The sequence below is a fragment of the Haliaeetus albicilla genome, chromosome 5, assembly GCF_947461875.1.
Source record: "Haliaeetus albicilla chromosome 5, bHalAlb1.1, whole genome shotgun sequence".
NCBI lineage: Eukaryota > Metazoa > Chordata > Aves > Accipitriformes > Accipitridae > Haliaeetus > Haliaeetus albicilla.
The window spans coordinates 7527614-7542477 of record NC_091487.1 but is presented as its reverse complement, the minus strand read 5'-3'; the positions used below and the strand labels follow the sequence as shown (position 1 = coordinate 7542477).

The window sequence follows — 14864 nt, the reverse complement described above, 5'->3', positions numbered from 1 at the left end:
GGTTTACCAAGCCCTGTAATATAAAGCTGAGAAGCCAGTCAAACAGTTCCTCTCTTCTGTACAAGCAGGATGCTCAGTAATGACCTTGGGGGGAAGAAAATGAAAGAGATACAGTCCCTCTAATAACTGCCATACATCCAATGAAGTGAACCATTACAAATGCAGTCCCCTAAGAAAGATAATAAAACACCTAATGCTATTCAACTCCTAACAGGCATGACAGCATGACACTGAAAGAGCCCTAGATAAGATTACAGCAGCAAAGAGCTGGATCCTAAACTAGCTGCATTGGAGCTGCTGACTAGATCCTTGCCACCGCTGCACCATGAGTTTTGGCTTTTTATGAATCTAAAAGATTCCTCTTGCAACCCAGCAGCACTTGAAAGACTTCTCGGACATTACCACACACAGTAACATGAAGCACTGAGATGGTTTCGGATACTGAGATAGAAAGTCTGAACAAGTAATGACCCACTGGAAAATTCATAGCAAGAGATGGAAAGATCTGGTACTCTTCAAACACCTACATGTTCTAACTGTGGCTTTGAAGCAAGCCACAACACTGCCTATTGTAAAGAGCACCGTTCCTGTGGAAACGGTTGCTTAATGTTGTTAGTGATGGAGTAACAATAAATATTAGAGGTGCACAGAATTTTGCAACTACCCATTTACTGGCAATATATATATATATATTTAAAAGAAAAAAAAAAAGAGGGCCTGTTCTTATCGTTGACAGTGAAAAAAAATTATCAGAGTATTTTTGAGAGTATTATTGTGCAGCTGAAGTAACTAAAAAAAAAACCCCAAACCCACATTTCTCTGCAAATAAAATTTCGTATGCCCAGGACTATTAACATAAGGAGACTGTTTAGTCAACCTAGAAGTGAACCACAAAACTTGTACTGAGAAAATGTTGACGAGCATTTTCGAGGTCAGGAAGATTCTTTCATAACACTCTTTCAGGAGCCAAGCACAGGGGCACCAAAGGTTGTTTAAAACCAGCAAGCCTCAGTTACTCTTTTCTCACCTAATGTTCATGTTCAAAACAGGAACAGGCACTTCCAAAATGTTACTAAAATAAGAAGTGGCATTGCTTAAAAACAATGAGTACTGCATATCCATTGCTGAGGCAAGTCTCTTTGCAGTAAGCTTATTTATATATAGAAATAAATCCACTGACCTCGTATTAATCACAAACACTCCTTTCCCTATGACAAAGGGAAATGACAAACTTGCAAGGACACATCAGAAGCCTTCTGAGATTGCATCCACATAAGCCAAAACATGTGATGACTTGAATGATCATTGCTTCTCTTCAAAGAAATCCACCCAGACCCTACAATTTTATTCTTGACAAAATCAGAAGGGTTCAATTCTAAAATGAACCATCCAATGATTTTGAATATTCTAAGGTTCTTCTAAAATTCTGGAGTTATAAAGTTCTTAACTCTAAGAGTTTTACCCAACAAAGTGGTAACCAGAGGGAACACAACCAGTCAGAGGAATTTCTCCTCATTACAAGCGGCACTAAGCAAGAACTGAAATGAGTGTGCGTTGTGTTCTGTCTGTCCCACAACACACACGCATTCGCAGGCATTTCTATCTACCCTGCGAGCATTAACATCCTGCGCTCCTGCAGATGTGCAGCCACACGCAGCAACTGCTCACCCAAGACAAGCTAAAAGACACGGCTTTCAGCACCCCTTCGGGGGAGCTTGGGTAACCTCGGAGCCGGGTTTTGTACGCGTCCAACAGTGGCTGTAGTGAACTGCTGGGAAGAGCATAGGGGTGATTATGAACTGATAAATCACTAAGCCAGTTCTTCAGCAGATGCAAAATGAAGGGAAAAGCCATCTCGGTATCAAGCTTTGATCAAAATCGGATTACTGTCCCCAGCCTCCCCAAAGCTTCCCCCCACCCTTTTCTTCCGGCCGTCACCACTGCTCTGCAAAGGCAGCAGAACGGACGCTGCTTTCGCATGACTCCAAAACCACAGTTCACAGCCCACCAAGTTACTCATTCGGCCTTTGACTGATGGTTTATTTAGCAAGCTCAGCTATGAAATGGGGTAGGCGAGAAGCAGAGACACGAGCAGGAAGCACTCTACCTCTCTTGCTGCACAGCAACTACCCATGGGGCAGAGGAGGACAAAAATCTGCTGGGTATCCTCCTAGGTCTGTCCTGCACAAGCTGCCAGAGCTCACAGGTCACAAACCTGCTGAAAAAAGTGCTCCACTGTGGTTAAACACAAAACCCATTCCTAATCTGGATGACTTTGTAAGCATTCACCCAAATGAAAAGGGTTTCATCCATACTAGCCCATGAACGTCTTTTGCCTACAAGGGGCCGAAAACCATTCCGCGACGACGTGCCTGAATTTTTGATGCTTTATTCCTGAGCCTGCCAGACACTCCAGAATCCAAGAGTTTGCTCTCCATTACACCACCGTCACTCCAAGATGATGACAAGCCCTAAGGATTTGGGTACGGTGAGTCCTGGCCTGCAGAGACAGCACCCTAACAGTAATTGCGGGGGTCACACTGTCCTTCAGGTAGAGCTAGAGATCTTAGCCTCAACCTGTAGAGATCTGGAACATGCAAGAGAAACCATATCTGCTTCCGTAACATTGCTGCCCGTTTCTATTGTCTGTGTCATACCCCTTTTGTCCCTCAAGGGGAAAGAGCAAGGCCCTAGTGTCTGGGCTCACTAACGCAGCTCTAGAACTTGCTCCTTTCTTGGACATGAGCACAATGAACTTGATGCTCTTCCTAGGCTCACGCCAAAAACCATTCAGCAAGATTTTGCACAGGAAAAGTGCAACATGTTCCCTCCTAGAATTAAGAAGATGGGGAAAAACTCTATCATCTTTATTGGCAAGACAGGCTAAATGTTACTTGAGCTAATTATTTGAAAATGTGGTCAAAATGAGTTACTATCATTAAGTACTGACAGGCTTATTATAATAGGGGCTAATTTTTGAGAGGAAGGTGGCTTATCCTAGCACAGCTGGGTTTCTACCCAGTTTTGCTCCACTTCAAACAAAGAACAGCTTAGTTGCTCATATAGTAGCTACTAAACCACCACAATTACATCCCACTATATTAAGGAACACCTAATAAACAAGCATTTTTTCTTAGCGTAGGTCTGTAACCTGCCACATCGCGAGTCCCTTGCAGAAACAAGAGGCTGATACTTCTACGAAAGGAAACTGACTGGAGGGTCATTTCCAACAATCTCCAACAAATCACAATAAATCTCCAATAAATCACACGCACACACCCCCCATAAGCCAGTCTTGTGAGAGTACCCAAAGCTCCTAAACTGGACTTTTTACTAAGTAAACAGATAATGAAGTGATAGGTGTGGGGCTCCATCTTGCAAACCGATTATCAACAGCAATACTCACACAAAGCCCTATTAGGGGATGGAGGATCACCCTACACATTTGACACCACTGTAGCTTTTGTATTAAATAGTGTGTTCCAACTGAGTAGCTTTGACAAGAAATCCCACCATGGATTTGGACTGCACAGGAACATTTTCCTCACATAGTTATATTTTCCTCCAGGCTCAGGAGCAAAGTGCCTTACAGAATAAATTTTCATTGCATATATTAATGTTAGATGCCTCAGTCTGTGAATGACCTAGATAATAAACTCATTGCACGGAAGCCAATTCCCTCCTCTTTCTTAGAGCTCCGTGAGCACTCACTGTGCTCAATAAATAATGTACAACCCAGCCATCATTATAAAGCCTTGTTGCATGCAAGAAGGAGGAAAGAAATGTGTCCAGTTCTTCTCCAGATTAGACCGGTGCAAAGCTGGCAGCCTAACTCCATTGATGCCACTGGGAATGCACCAACGTAAACCTGGCAAGCAAAAGCAGAGGCAAGCACCAGGCTCCTATTCTGCTGAAATCTCACAGAGGACACAGGCAAACTTTTTTACAGAGTGACATTTTAAAACAAATAAGAAAGGAGGAAGACAACTTCCACATCAGTGTTATTAAAATTAGATGCCAGAAAAAAGTGATGTATGGAGAGCAGCTTCTCATGGAGTGTGCCAGAGTTTACATGCACAGGAGGGATAAGAATTGGGCCCCGCTGCACGAAAGGTTTCTCCCTCTCTTCAGATTTAAAGCATTTAAATTTTAAAAGAATTAAAGGATACAAGCTAGGAGAAAACATTCAGTAAATCAATCCCCAGATTTCACCACTTAGAACAACATATTTTTTCCTTTGCTCTTCAACCCTGGGCAAAAACCAACAAGCTATATGGCCTTGTTTACCAAGGAAAATAAATGCAGGACAAAGTAGGAATTCAAACAGGATAAACTAGTCTTTCATTAGTTGTTCTTGATCTAGACAGCCTTCGTTATTCTGAAGGAACTTAGCCCAGAATTGAATACATTTAGTACAGGATGAGCACACTGACCAGTCTAAGTGGAGAGAATCACTCTAGAAACTAACTCACACATAGACAAGCCAACCCCAATGCTATCAGAGACAGCATTTATTTGCAACTATTTTGCCAGATAAAAGCATTTAGGAGTACAGACATCCCATGCTGATTTTTACTGTCATAGTAGAACTGTCACCCTCTTTCCTATCCAGACCGTAGAGCCAGCCAGCTCCAACAAACTGACACAACCCTAAATGATCTTTCTGACAGTCCACATCTCTCTCTGACTCATACGTACAGCACTTGGCATAGTTATGACTGGTCCCTATTTGAACCTGTTACAGCATCTGTAAAACTGTGAATGACAGCAAATATTTTCTGTCCAAAAAGCAATAAAAGGATTTCCAAACTAAGACCCCATTGCTACCGTAGGAGGTTTAAGATACTAAAGCAAGTGGAGAGGTATATGAAGGCTTTAATTTACAAGTGATGTCTTGCTTACATGACAGAGTAAAATTAAATTTACTCAAGAGAAAAATACAAATTACAGTACTTTGCTAAAATGGAGAATAATGACAAAGAGCTAAGAAAAAAAACGTACGAAACAAGCAAAGGAAAAACAGAAACCACAGAGCAGGCAGAGAGAGGGCTAGAAACCAGAAGTGCTGTAGGAAGGTATGAGCTGCTTTTTCAGACCAAATCAGACCAGCTGACAAGTCAAAATCCTGCCTCTGAGGACGGCTGATACTAAACATATGAGACAAAGGCAGGAAAAACATCTCAGTGTTCAGATATGGAACTGCCATCTCAAACCTCTCCTCAGCCCCTAGATGCACATTGTCAGACTGTCAGTATAATTCTTACTATTCGGTGTAATGTCCTGGGACAGCACAGATACGCAGCCTGTTTCTCACATCCTCTCCCTCACTCGCCTCCATCTGAGAGGTTACAGGGCTGTGCTGATCTGTCAAGTGATTGCACACTGCAAATTATTTTATCAATTTATTTTTTTTAAAAAGCACAGCAGACATGCAATACTCATACACCAAATCACATGTTTAGAAATATGTCTTGCATGGATGTATTTTCCTCCTCTCTTTCTTTTGACAGAAATATCCCTACTGCAATAAAAAGTTTAAAAAAAAAAAAAGTCAAAAAAATTCCACTAAGGCCTATGCAGCATTGTCACGTTGGTTAAAAAAAATGGAATAAATAACCTATCTCCCATCTCACAAACTTAAGTCAGCTACCAAAGCTGCCCAACTTTTGTTTCTGCACCAGTACTTCATCTCCTCTCTGTTCAACAGCCAGGAGACCCCTCCTGGAAGGAGTCTGGAGAGCTGCCACCGTATCACTGATACAAATACAATCAACTCACTCATGAAACTCAATACTTACGAAACTTGGCAGGTGAACACCAAGAAAAAGTCTTTATGTAACATCATCTACAGGTTCACACTCCCCTCCCTCCTGCCCTGCCAACATTTTTTTTGTATTGCCAAAGCTCATGGGTAACTACAGTCATAGCATCATGCTCTTACTCCAGTGCAAGCTATGCCGACCCAAAGGACAGGTCTACACCGTATAATGGAACACAGAAAAATCCCCATCCAGCGACAAGGAGGGCCAGCGGACAAGCTGAAATCTTATCCCAAACCTGAAGTTCCAAACACCCTGTGTCTGTGCAGCCCAGGGCTGCCATCCTTCCCAGGCTGGGCTTCACTGGTTTGCAAGGTGTCACTCAGAGGAGACAACCCTGGATGTGACATCCATCTGTCACACAGGCAAGACACAGGCATCCCCTGTCTGCAGCAGATGCAACTCTCCATCCCGAGGGCGGCATCCCTCCATCAGGACATGGATCACCGGTGGGCTAAAGAGCACGAGGTTTTCTGGGGATGCCGTGGGTCCCACAAGGAAGACAGTGGCTGAAAACAAGCTGGTGGCTGCCAGAGCAACTCTTCTGCCTGCCACCTGCCCCACATCCGAGGAGCCCTAGGGAAGAGCAAAGCAGGGAATGGGCCGTCAGCTGGTAAAACTGCTCTGGCAGGCCTGTGGGATAGATCTGGTCATCGATTAGATGCCTCTGGTCTAGCGTAACAAGGGCAGAAGGGCACACAAGGCCTCGCAAGGGCAGTGAAAAAGCAATTTTTTCCATCACCTTGGGCCCGGCACAGATGCTGAGATCTTAGCGCTGAATATCGGTAGCGCCAGAATTGCTGAGGAACACTTGCTCTCACGCAGCATCGCGCTAACGCAACGAAACCTGGCGTACATCTGTTCATGGTGCTGGCTTTCAAAATAAAGCAGGATGGTTTCCTCAGCAATTGCCTTCCCCGAGCGATGAGAACCTCTCATAATATCAAAGAATAAAAAATGTCATTGGCATTGCAGAAATTTAAGTAATTTGTCTGGCATACCCTAAGTAGCTTAGTAACACTAATTGGATGCTTCAGGATGCACTTTGTTTTAGACATACATTTGCTATCTTTGATATAATTATAAAGCAAGTCTTTCCCTCACAACCAGCCAGGGCTTCTTGTACCAGCACAATCAAGGGCATGGCTTGGGAGAGGAACAACGCCTGGCGAGCTCCACCAGGACACGACGCCAGGTTAGTTATCCAGGACTCCAGCCTTGTTCAGTGCACGGCCCCACAAATAACACAGGGGTGGAATAAGCAATCAGAACAAAGATTCTCACTGTCTCCAGAAGAAATTAAGTCTGCAGCACGGTTTGACATATATTAATTGCGTGCCTAAATAGGCTGAGATTTCGGAGGCAAGAAGGTGCGATGCCTGATCCAGAACACATTACAAAAGCTGCCAGCAACTCGTTTTACTTGCTAACTCCTCTTTTCGCCTTTTTTCTCCATGGTTACACAAAAGGTCCCCGATTTCTTGATTGTATTAGCAAAGCACAATAGCTACAATCAAGCCTAAAACATCAAAGGAGCTTTAATAGTTTGCAAAGAAAGGGTGGGAGTCTTATTCACTTCAGTAAGGGATATGCTTTCATGTTGAGTTACACTGTAAATCAGTAGACTTTCTAATGTCATTTCAATAGCTTAAACGGCCCCCTCGACAATCTCTTCTGCAGGGTCTATTGCCTATAAGCTCAAAACGGCCAGAAACCCAATCGTTACTCAGAAACCACTCCTAACAGAAAGCCTCGGACAGCCTGGACGAAATGCAGAAAGACCCGTGGTAAAGGCCAAGTTAGAAGATGAAGGGAGCGAGGCGAGGCCGGTGGGGCGCAGAGAGCAGGGCTGGGGCAGAGCTTCCTGGGGTGCTGGGCTCGCTCGTGCTGCGGTCGCCCCGCGGGCCCCCCCGCCTCCTCCTCTTCCTCCTCCTCCTCCTCCTCCTCCTCCGCACACAGCCTCTCTGAAAAGAGCAGCCCCCGGGCCGGGGGCACGGGTCTGCAAGCCCCCTCAGGAGCTGCTTCTGCCACGACTGACGCTGCCGAAGGAGACACGGGCATCAGCCCTCGGCCTGCCGCCTCTCCCTCTCACCAGGCCTTGCAGGTAATTCAGCGGCAACGCCACCGGCTGAGCAACGGGCAGCAGCAGAAACAGAAAGCTAACACCGAAATAAAAGCAACCTCATCAGTAAGGGCTTCGACAAACAGCTCCAGAAAACCTCGTGTGACCGTGCGAGCTGGGGCCTCTCCCAGCCGCCCGCTCCACCCCACGCCGAGAAGCTGCCACCAGGCCGCAGAGCCGGAGTTTCGGCGAGCGGGCTGGCAGGCAAAGGCAGCGTGGGCCGACAAAACCTACGTGCCCACCGCGTCGTGGAGAGGGAGGGCCTGGGTGCCTTTCAGCGGGGTTTGGGTCGAGCTTTCGGCTCAGCGGCTGCTCGCAGCTGGGGAAAGCCACGCGGCGATACTTGCACAGCCTATCCCAGCCAAACTGCCCTGGGTGGGAAAGCGTGCTCCTCTCCCGCACGCCTCTCCGGCGTTCCCGAGCCCTTCCCGACTCCAACAGCATCAAAGGAACAGCTCTCAAGACACAGCTGTGGAAAACCAGACTAAGGAACACACTAGAAAGTCGGTACCGCAGCGGGACCGGGCACCCAGCCGCATGCAGGACAGCCAAACTCACGTCCTGCTGCACCCAGTTCAAAGCCAGCGCCTGAACTCCAGTCCCACAGACCCCGACCGGCATCCCAGTGGCTCCGACCACTGGAAGCTGGCTCTTCTCATTCTTTGACCAAATCTTTCCAGCCTAACGCACTCTCAAGCAAAATGCCTATGTTCTCCAAGGATGCTCACAGTTGCCCGACAGGCTGTTTATTGGGGAGGAGCTCATGGGTGAGTGAGAAATTGGCTCCTAATTAGCTCAACTTCTGATGCTGAAACAGGGCAGTAAGCGTGCAGCTCTTCGTGACAGTCAGCCCTAGTCGTTCTCATCTGCCTTGATCAGTAAAACTGTTATTAGCATCACACGCCCCAGGATTATTTAATACCTGACAAAGCGCAACAATTTTTCCTTTATTTATTTATTACAGCCTTTGTTTTAGGCTGCAGGGCACTCTCAGGTAGCCTTGGTGCACGGGACTCTGCTGGCATTTTGAAGGGTTTGTTCGTAGGGCCTAAGGACAGCTGTATGCTAAAGGAAAAGAAACAGAAGCCGAAGTTCTAGTAGCTTTCAAAAACCATCTTACCTTCTGCACTGGGTGTTTCTCTCCACTATTCCCATTCAACATAACAAATGCACATCAGTAATAATAATTACAGAAACAACTTAAAACTTACCAGGAAATAGGGAAGGAGTTTACTCAATCCTAGTTTGCAATTAACGTGCAGCGTGACTTTCACACGGATCAGAAATCTGCACTACGTATACAGTTGTCGTGCATGGAAACAGAAATCATATGGACAGATTGCTACTGCTCTTTATCTCTCAGCCTGCTGCTGACCTACGGAAGGAGACACTATTTACTCCCGCTCTACAAGCTGCAGTCCATCTCTGCAGGCGGGCACAGGCTGATGCAGGCACAAAATACTGCATCGCAAAATCCTGTCAACAGCTATAAAGTATTTTTGGCTTCCTGATGCAAGTTTTGCCCGCTTGGAGAACACTCTGCAGGGAAGCAGGAGTCAAAACAAGAAGCAACCATATCATATTTGACCTGCAGCGCCCTGGCTCCCTGCCATGGTCATAATGCTCTGGGGAAGAAGTTGCATTCTCCTTTAACTCTTCAATTTAATGTTCAATAAATACAGTTGCATATAAACATGGGTAAAACACAGTTCTTTCTGCCTTCAGACAGAAAAAATCATAGCAAAGGATACAGGTGAAAGAGCTCAAGTTAAGGAATGCATGAGAATTATTTGTCTTAATCTCTTCCTGCACACATGAGCAAATGGTAACAAACTCATCAGGAAGTTGCAATTGGCTCATTAATCTTATAGTCCATCTGTTATCTAATTTCCTTCAGTATACTCTGATAAGTTGCTACTTCAAGATCAAGGTTGAATTTTAACTCCTTGTTAAAGTCCTAGAAATTATGACATCTCTACATAGGGACTAACAATTTTTACAATCGTAATTAAATAATTTCCTAGTAACAATGCAATTCAGCATCTGTAAATAGCATTTCCCCAAGCTCAAAAATTACTTCAGCTACTACATAAAACTCATAGGAATAATCCTATGTATTGTAAACATCTCCCCTTTCAGTTACAACTCAGTACTCCAAATTATTTATGTTGTTTCACTGACATATGACTGCTTCCCGTACTGCACTCAGAGACAGTTAAAGAGGAGATACTACCTTTTAAAGAGGCATATGCCAAGTAAAAAGATCTTAGCACATGCTAGTGCAAAATTAGATGCTTTAAAAGACAAGTTTCAACCCTGATGTAAATCATAACATAACAGCTTTCGGATAGCAGCCAGCTTAATTCTCCACTGCGTTGCACCGGGCAGGGTCATGAGCACCTGTGTAAAATGCTACCATTCAGGTTTGCACAATTTCACACCCACACAGGAAAATGCCTACCAGAAAAAACATGGTACCAGAGAGATCGCTCCCGGTTTTAACTACATTAAAGCATGCTGAAGGCAAAATGGCATTTAACTGACAATATTAAAAAAAACTACTGCTCTGCAATTTGACAAGTAAATATAAGAAATGGGAAACAGAGAGAAGGATCTTGAGGTTAATAAGCTCTTACAGATTTATCTGTGTAAAATTAGTCAAATGTGTTTAATAACTAATACACAAATTAAAAGATATCCAGACCATGGTAATGTGTTTACTAGAAAGACTTCAGAAAACAATCAAAATGGTTAGAAGAAAAAGGGTCAGTTTTGAAGAGTCTCTGGAACATGGATTTTAACGCAAACCATGAACAGAGAACTCTGTCCTAGTACCCAGTGGGATGACTCAGGTGTATAAGCATTACTGATGAGACAGTTCATGTCCATACACTTACTCATCTGCATAAGTGTTTGGGGTCATAATTGCAGCGATGTACCTGCAAGTCATCTGGGAAGCACCAATGCTTACACACCAACTGCTCCTACTTGCCTCTCACTGACACTTCCTACAGTTCTCACAAGAGGTGGTGACCAATGTTACAACTAATCACGTTTTTTCAGCAGGAGAAAATCCATGTTTATAAACAGAGCAGCATGAGCCTGAGAGCTCATGCCAAAATTTTCAGGCCAACGTGTTTGCTGAGGGACTGTCCCAGGTTATCCCCAGCAGCTTGGCTCTCCAGAGGAGAGCTCAGGGAGCAGAGGCAGCCAGCAGAGCAGAGGCAGTTTGGCTGTTATCAATCCAAGGAGCATTTGGAGTTTACCAATATATTGTTGTCCTTGTCTCTGAAAAGCGAACGTAAAAATTCTGTTTCAAATCAAAATGAAAAATCACGCACAGCCAAGTCAGTGTAAGCCAGGTTAAACTTTGAGGATTCACCAATCTTCCCCTCACTCCATTCACTCCTTCCTTGCCTACATGTGCTTTTGCTTTGGGGATGGAAAAAGGGCAGTGTGAAGGATTTCAGAGTGGAGGTGTTGCAAATCATCTTCAAATCCCTTGTGGTGTCTTATATCGTGCCAGCAGTTCATGGACCTTAGTACAAACCAGCATTTCCTATCCTTCTGATTACACAAAACCCCACAACAGCCTCGCTGGATTTATCAACACATATTAAATTATCAGGGCAAGATGCTGTTCCCTGTCATCATGTGATCCCGGCTGCACGCTATGCGAGATGCTAACGAAGCAAGTCAAAAGGGAGGGGAGAGGAGAAAGGGAACAGAAGATGAACACTTGCTCACTCCCCACTAAATCCACCCCAGCTGTAATTTTTAGACATTAACTGAAAAGTTAGAGCAGCAGCTCCTAGCCTCTGTCTACACGCCCAGATATAACATCAGTTTACATCATTCTAGTTAAAAAACTCACTGATTTTCCACCCCTTTGCACCCATCAACTCACAGGTACAGGAGTTCATAAAACATGTGCCTATCCAGCAGGGATAAGAAACTTTGCCCTCACCAAAGACCAAACAAGCATTTCAGGCTACAGACTGCATCTGTCCTAAAAATCAGCACTGCAGGATGGATGAAAGGAAAAGAAACAGTGGGCCCCTGGACATGCATGCATCCACACCAGAGGCAATATTATTATAGATATTTTAGTAATGTAAATAAGGCCACCACCTTTGCAACAGAGCAGTCCAATCCCACATGTAGCCAGACCCAGTGTGACCGGGACTCCAGCCTCCCGAGAGGATAGGGCCTCTCTCAACAGCAAAGAGGAAACACCCCCAGCAAATTAAACAAAGAAAACCCTCAAAACTACAGCTCTCTATCCTGAGCTCACTCCTTTGCCCTGGCCCACAGGGGTTCGTTCTATTTAAAACTCTTTTAGCACAAGTCCCAGGAGCAGTTTCTCTCCAGCAGCACAACTAGCCTGGGAAGATGGGCATGCACCCACCGAGCAAACCCCTGTGAATTCTGCTCTGGCTGTGCTGTCAGGAGCAATATCTGAGCCAACTCGTTCGAGGCTAGCCTGGATCCCTCTGCCTGACACAAAATCACATCAGTGACTGTCTGGGAGAAACCACCTTTAGTGCATGAACCTCAAGCCTATCCGTAGGGTACCTAAGTACACCATAAGAAGAAAAAAAAAAAAAATAGGACCAACATACACCTATTAATCAATCCTGCAACTGGTATTTCTCTGTAATCACCCGAGAGGTGTAGCATCACACCTCAGTCTCAGATACCGGCTGAGAACAGAAAGCAGCGTATTCTCCCCAGCGATACGATCGAGATGCCTATCTGTTCTCTACAGTGTCAGCTCTCTTTCCTCTACGTCTGATTTTATTGTGGTGGTTACCTGACCACGCGTGCTGAACTTCCTGGCCTCAAAAAGTTAATAGCTACCTTAACCTTGGAAACTCTCAGCTCTTCTGCACCTTCTCTCCCCAGAAGAAATACCTTTTTTTTTTTTCTCCTTTTCTAACCTAACACAAGCAAATTCAGACTACTGTCTGGATCAATACAGTCACTTCTTCCTTTACAGTAGTGGAAGCAAAGGCACAATTTTAGAGCCTGTGCTATTACTTTCACTTACCATTAGGACTAAGACACAAATGAGGTTCTCTGGGCCAGATGCAAGTGACATCTCCTTGGAAATAACCTAGAATTAGCTGTAAATGAAACTGTGTTCAACCAGCACAGCGGTGTACATAACACACACAAGACTAGTCCTGCCGTTCTGTTAAGAAGTCAAAGAAATTTGCATGCACACATCAAACAATTGTGCAAGCATGTGTAGATCTGAGCAGAAATACATCCAACCCCAGGTATCCGAGTTTCCAAGTATATCTCTGCGTGCTAAGCAAAAAAAGAAAGGTGCACGATTGTGTCAGTCTGCAGGTGTACTGTGCCGGTTATGCACTACAAGCCTTCTTTCTGCTAGTCTACAAAGAGAAGAGACTTCACAGCCCTCAGCTACGGGGTCTTAACTCTCAAGCTATGACAGCTGAGACTTTTTGTCCTCACGGTCGCAATGTGCAGCAGCTGAAAGAGCAGTCTAAATAGCAGTCTAAGCAAACCTAAAGCACAGGGGGGGCACAAACAGATGCACGAAGGGACACCTGCGTGAACGCAGACGCGCGCACCGGGCTGCGCGCATCCGCAGCACAGGCGTGCGAGGACAAGCCCCGGCTCCGCGAGTACCCTTCGAGCGCCTTCATTCATTCAGAGGGGAGCCCAGCTCCAGCTTCACCTGGAGACAGGTACTCACCCAGCCTTCGAAGCCGTCGCTGGGGCCTGCGGAGCGCAGGAGGTCCTGGAAGTGCAAGGTGCAGTTGGCCACGAAGTCGTCGTAGCCGATGGGGGTGTCGTGGAAGACGGACAGCTCGATCTGATGGCCGTCGGTAACCGTGGCGGAGAACTCCTCGTTGTAGGTGGGTTTGTTGGTCTTCTGCTTGGTGCTGGTCTGCCCGACGCGCACCTGGTCCACGCTGACGGTGACATAGGGGTCCAAGAGCTGGTAGCCCTTGCGGAAAAGCGAGTGCCGGAGGGACCAGCGGGTGGGCTGCAGGCCCACCGCCTCCCCGATCCGCACCTTCAGGTACCCGTTGAACTTCATGGCTCCGGACATGGCCGCCCCCCCGCGGCGCCCGGCAGCCCGGAGGAGAGCCGGACCCCTCTCCCGCGGAGCCGGGCCGGTAGCCAGCCCCGCCGCGCCTCTTCAGGGGGCCGGCCGGCGGCTCGGCGCCCGCCCCCGGGCCATGCCGGGCCCCGGAACCGCCGCCACCCGCCTCCCCCTCCTCCCTCCGCGCACCGCCCACCTCCCGCGGGCAGCGGGCAGCCGCTCCGCCGCCCAGCCCCGGCCTCTCCTGCCGACGGGGAGCGGCGCCGTCCGCCTCGGCTGGGCTCGGCGCGGCGGGGGACACCTGGGGCGTAGGACGGTGCTGGGCGGGGAGGAGCCGCGAACCCGCGCCGCGAAGGCGGGGCCGGGACGGGGAGCGGGCGGGACGGGCGCTCGCACGGCCCGGCCCGGCCCGGCCCGGCCCGGCCCGGTCCGGAGGGGGAACCGCCTGCCGAGCCCTGAGAAGCGCGGCGGGGAAAACAACGCCCGGTGCTAGGCTGCGGGGCAAGCAGCCTGCCCCGGCGCTGCCCGCCTTTCCCCGCCGATGCAGGGGTGCGCCCCTCCCGCACGCCCCCCCCCGGGTCTCCCAAACAATCCCCCCCCGCCGGCGGCCGCAGCCCCTTCCCGCCGCGTTTCACACCGCTCGGGGAAGGGCTGAGGCCGCAGCTGGTCGTACCTGCGGTGTATCGCCGGTACGAGCTGCGCGGGGAGAGGAGTTCAACAGCGCAGCCTTATCTCAGCTGCTTTGTACCTTGTCTTTTATGGCAGGCGTTTTACAGCATCGTAACGCTGGAGCAGCGCATTTAACTAGGAGAACGGGTACAGGGAACATGAAGATATGTTGATT

At 47.2% G+C, this 14864-nt stretch overlaps 1 protein-coding gene across 1 annotated transcript in view; it reads right to left on the bottom strand.

The window, feature by feature from the left end:
• The window catches only part of PRKCH (protein kinase C eta), a 119921-nt gene extending 105757 nt beyond the window's left edge, over nt 1-14164 (bottom strand). Inside the window, exon 1 of the mRNA XM_069783216.1 lies at nt 13667-14164. Within this exon, the coding sequence (XP_069639317.1) occupies nt 13667-14026 (360 nt within the window). The 5' untranslated portion in view covers nt 14027-14164. The remainder of the gene's footprint in view (nt 1-13666) is intronic.
• Between the last annotated feature and the right edge of the window lie 700 nt (nt 14165-14864).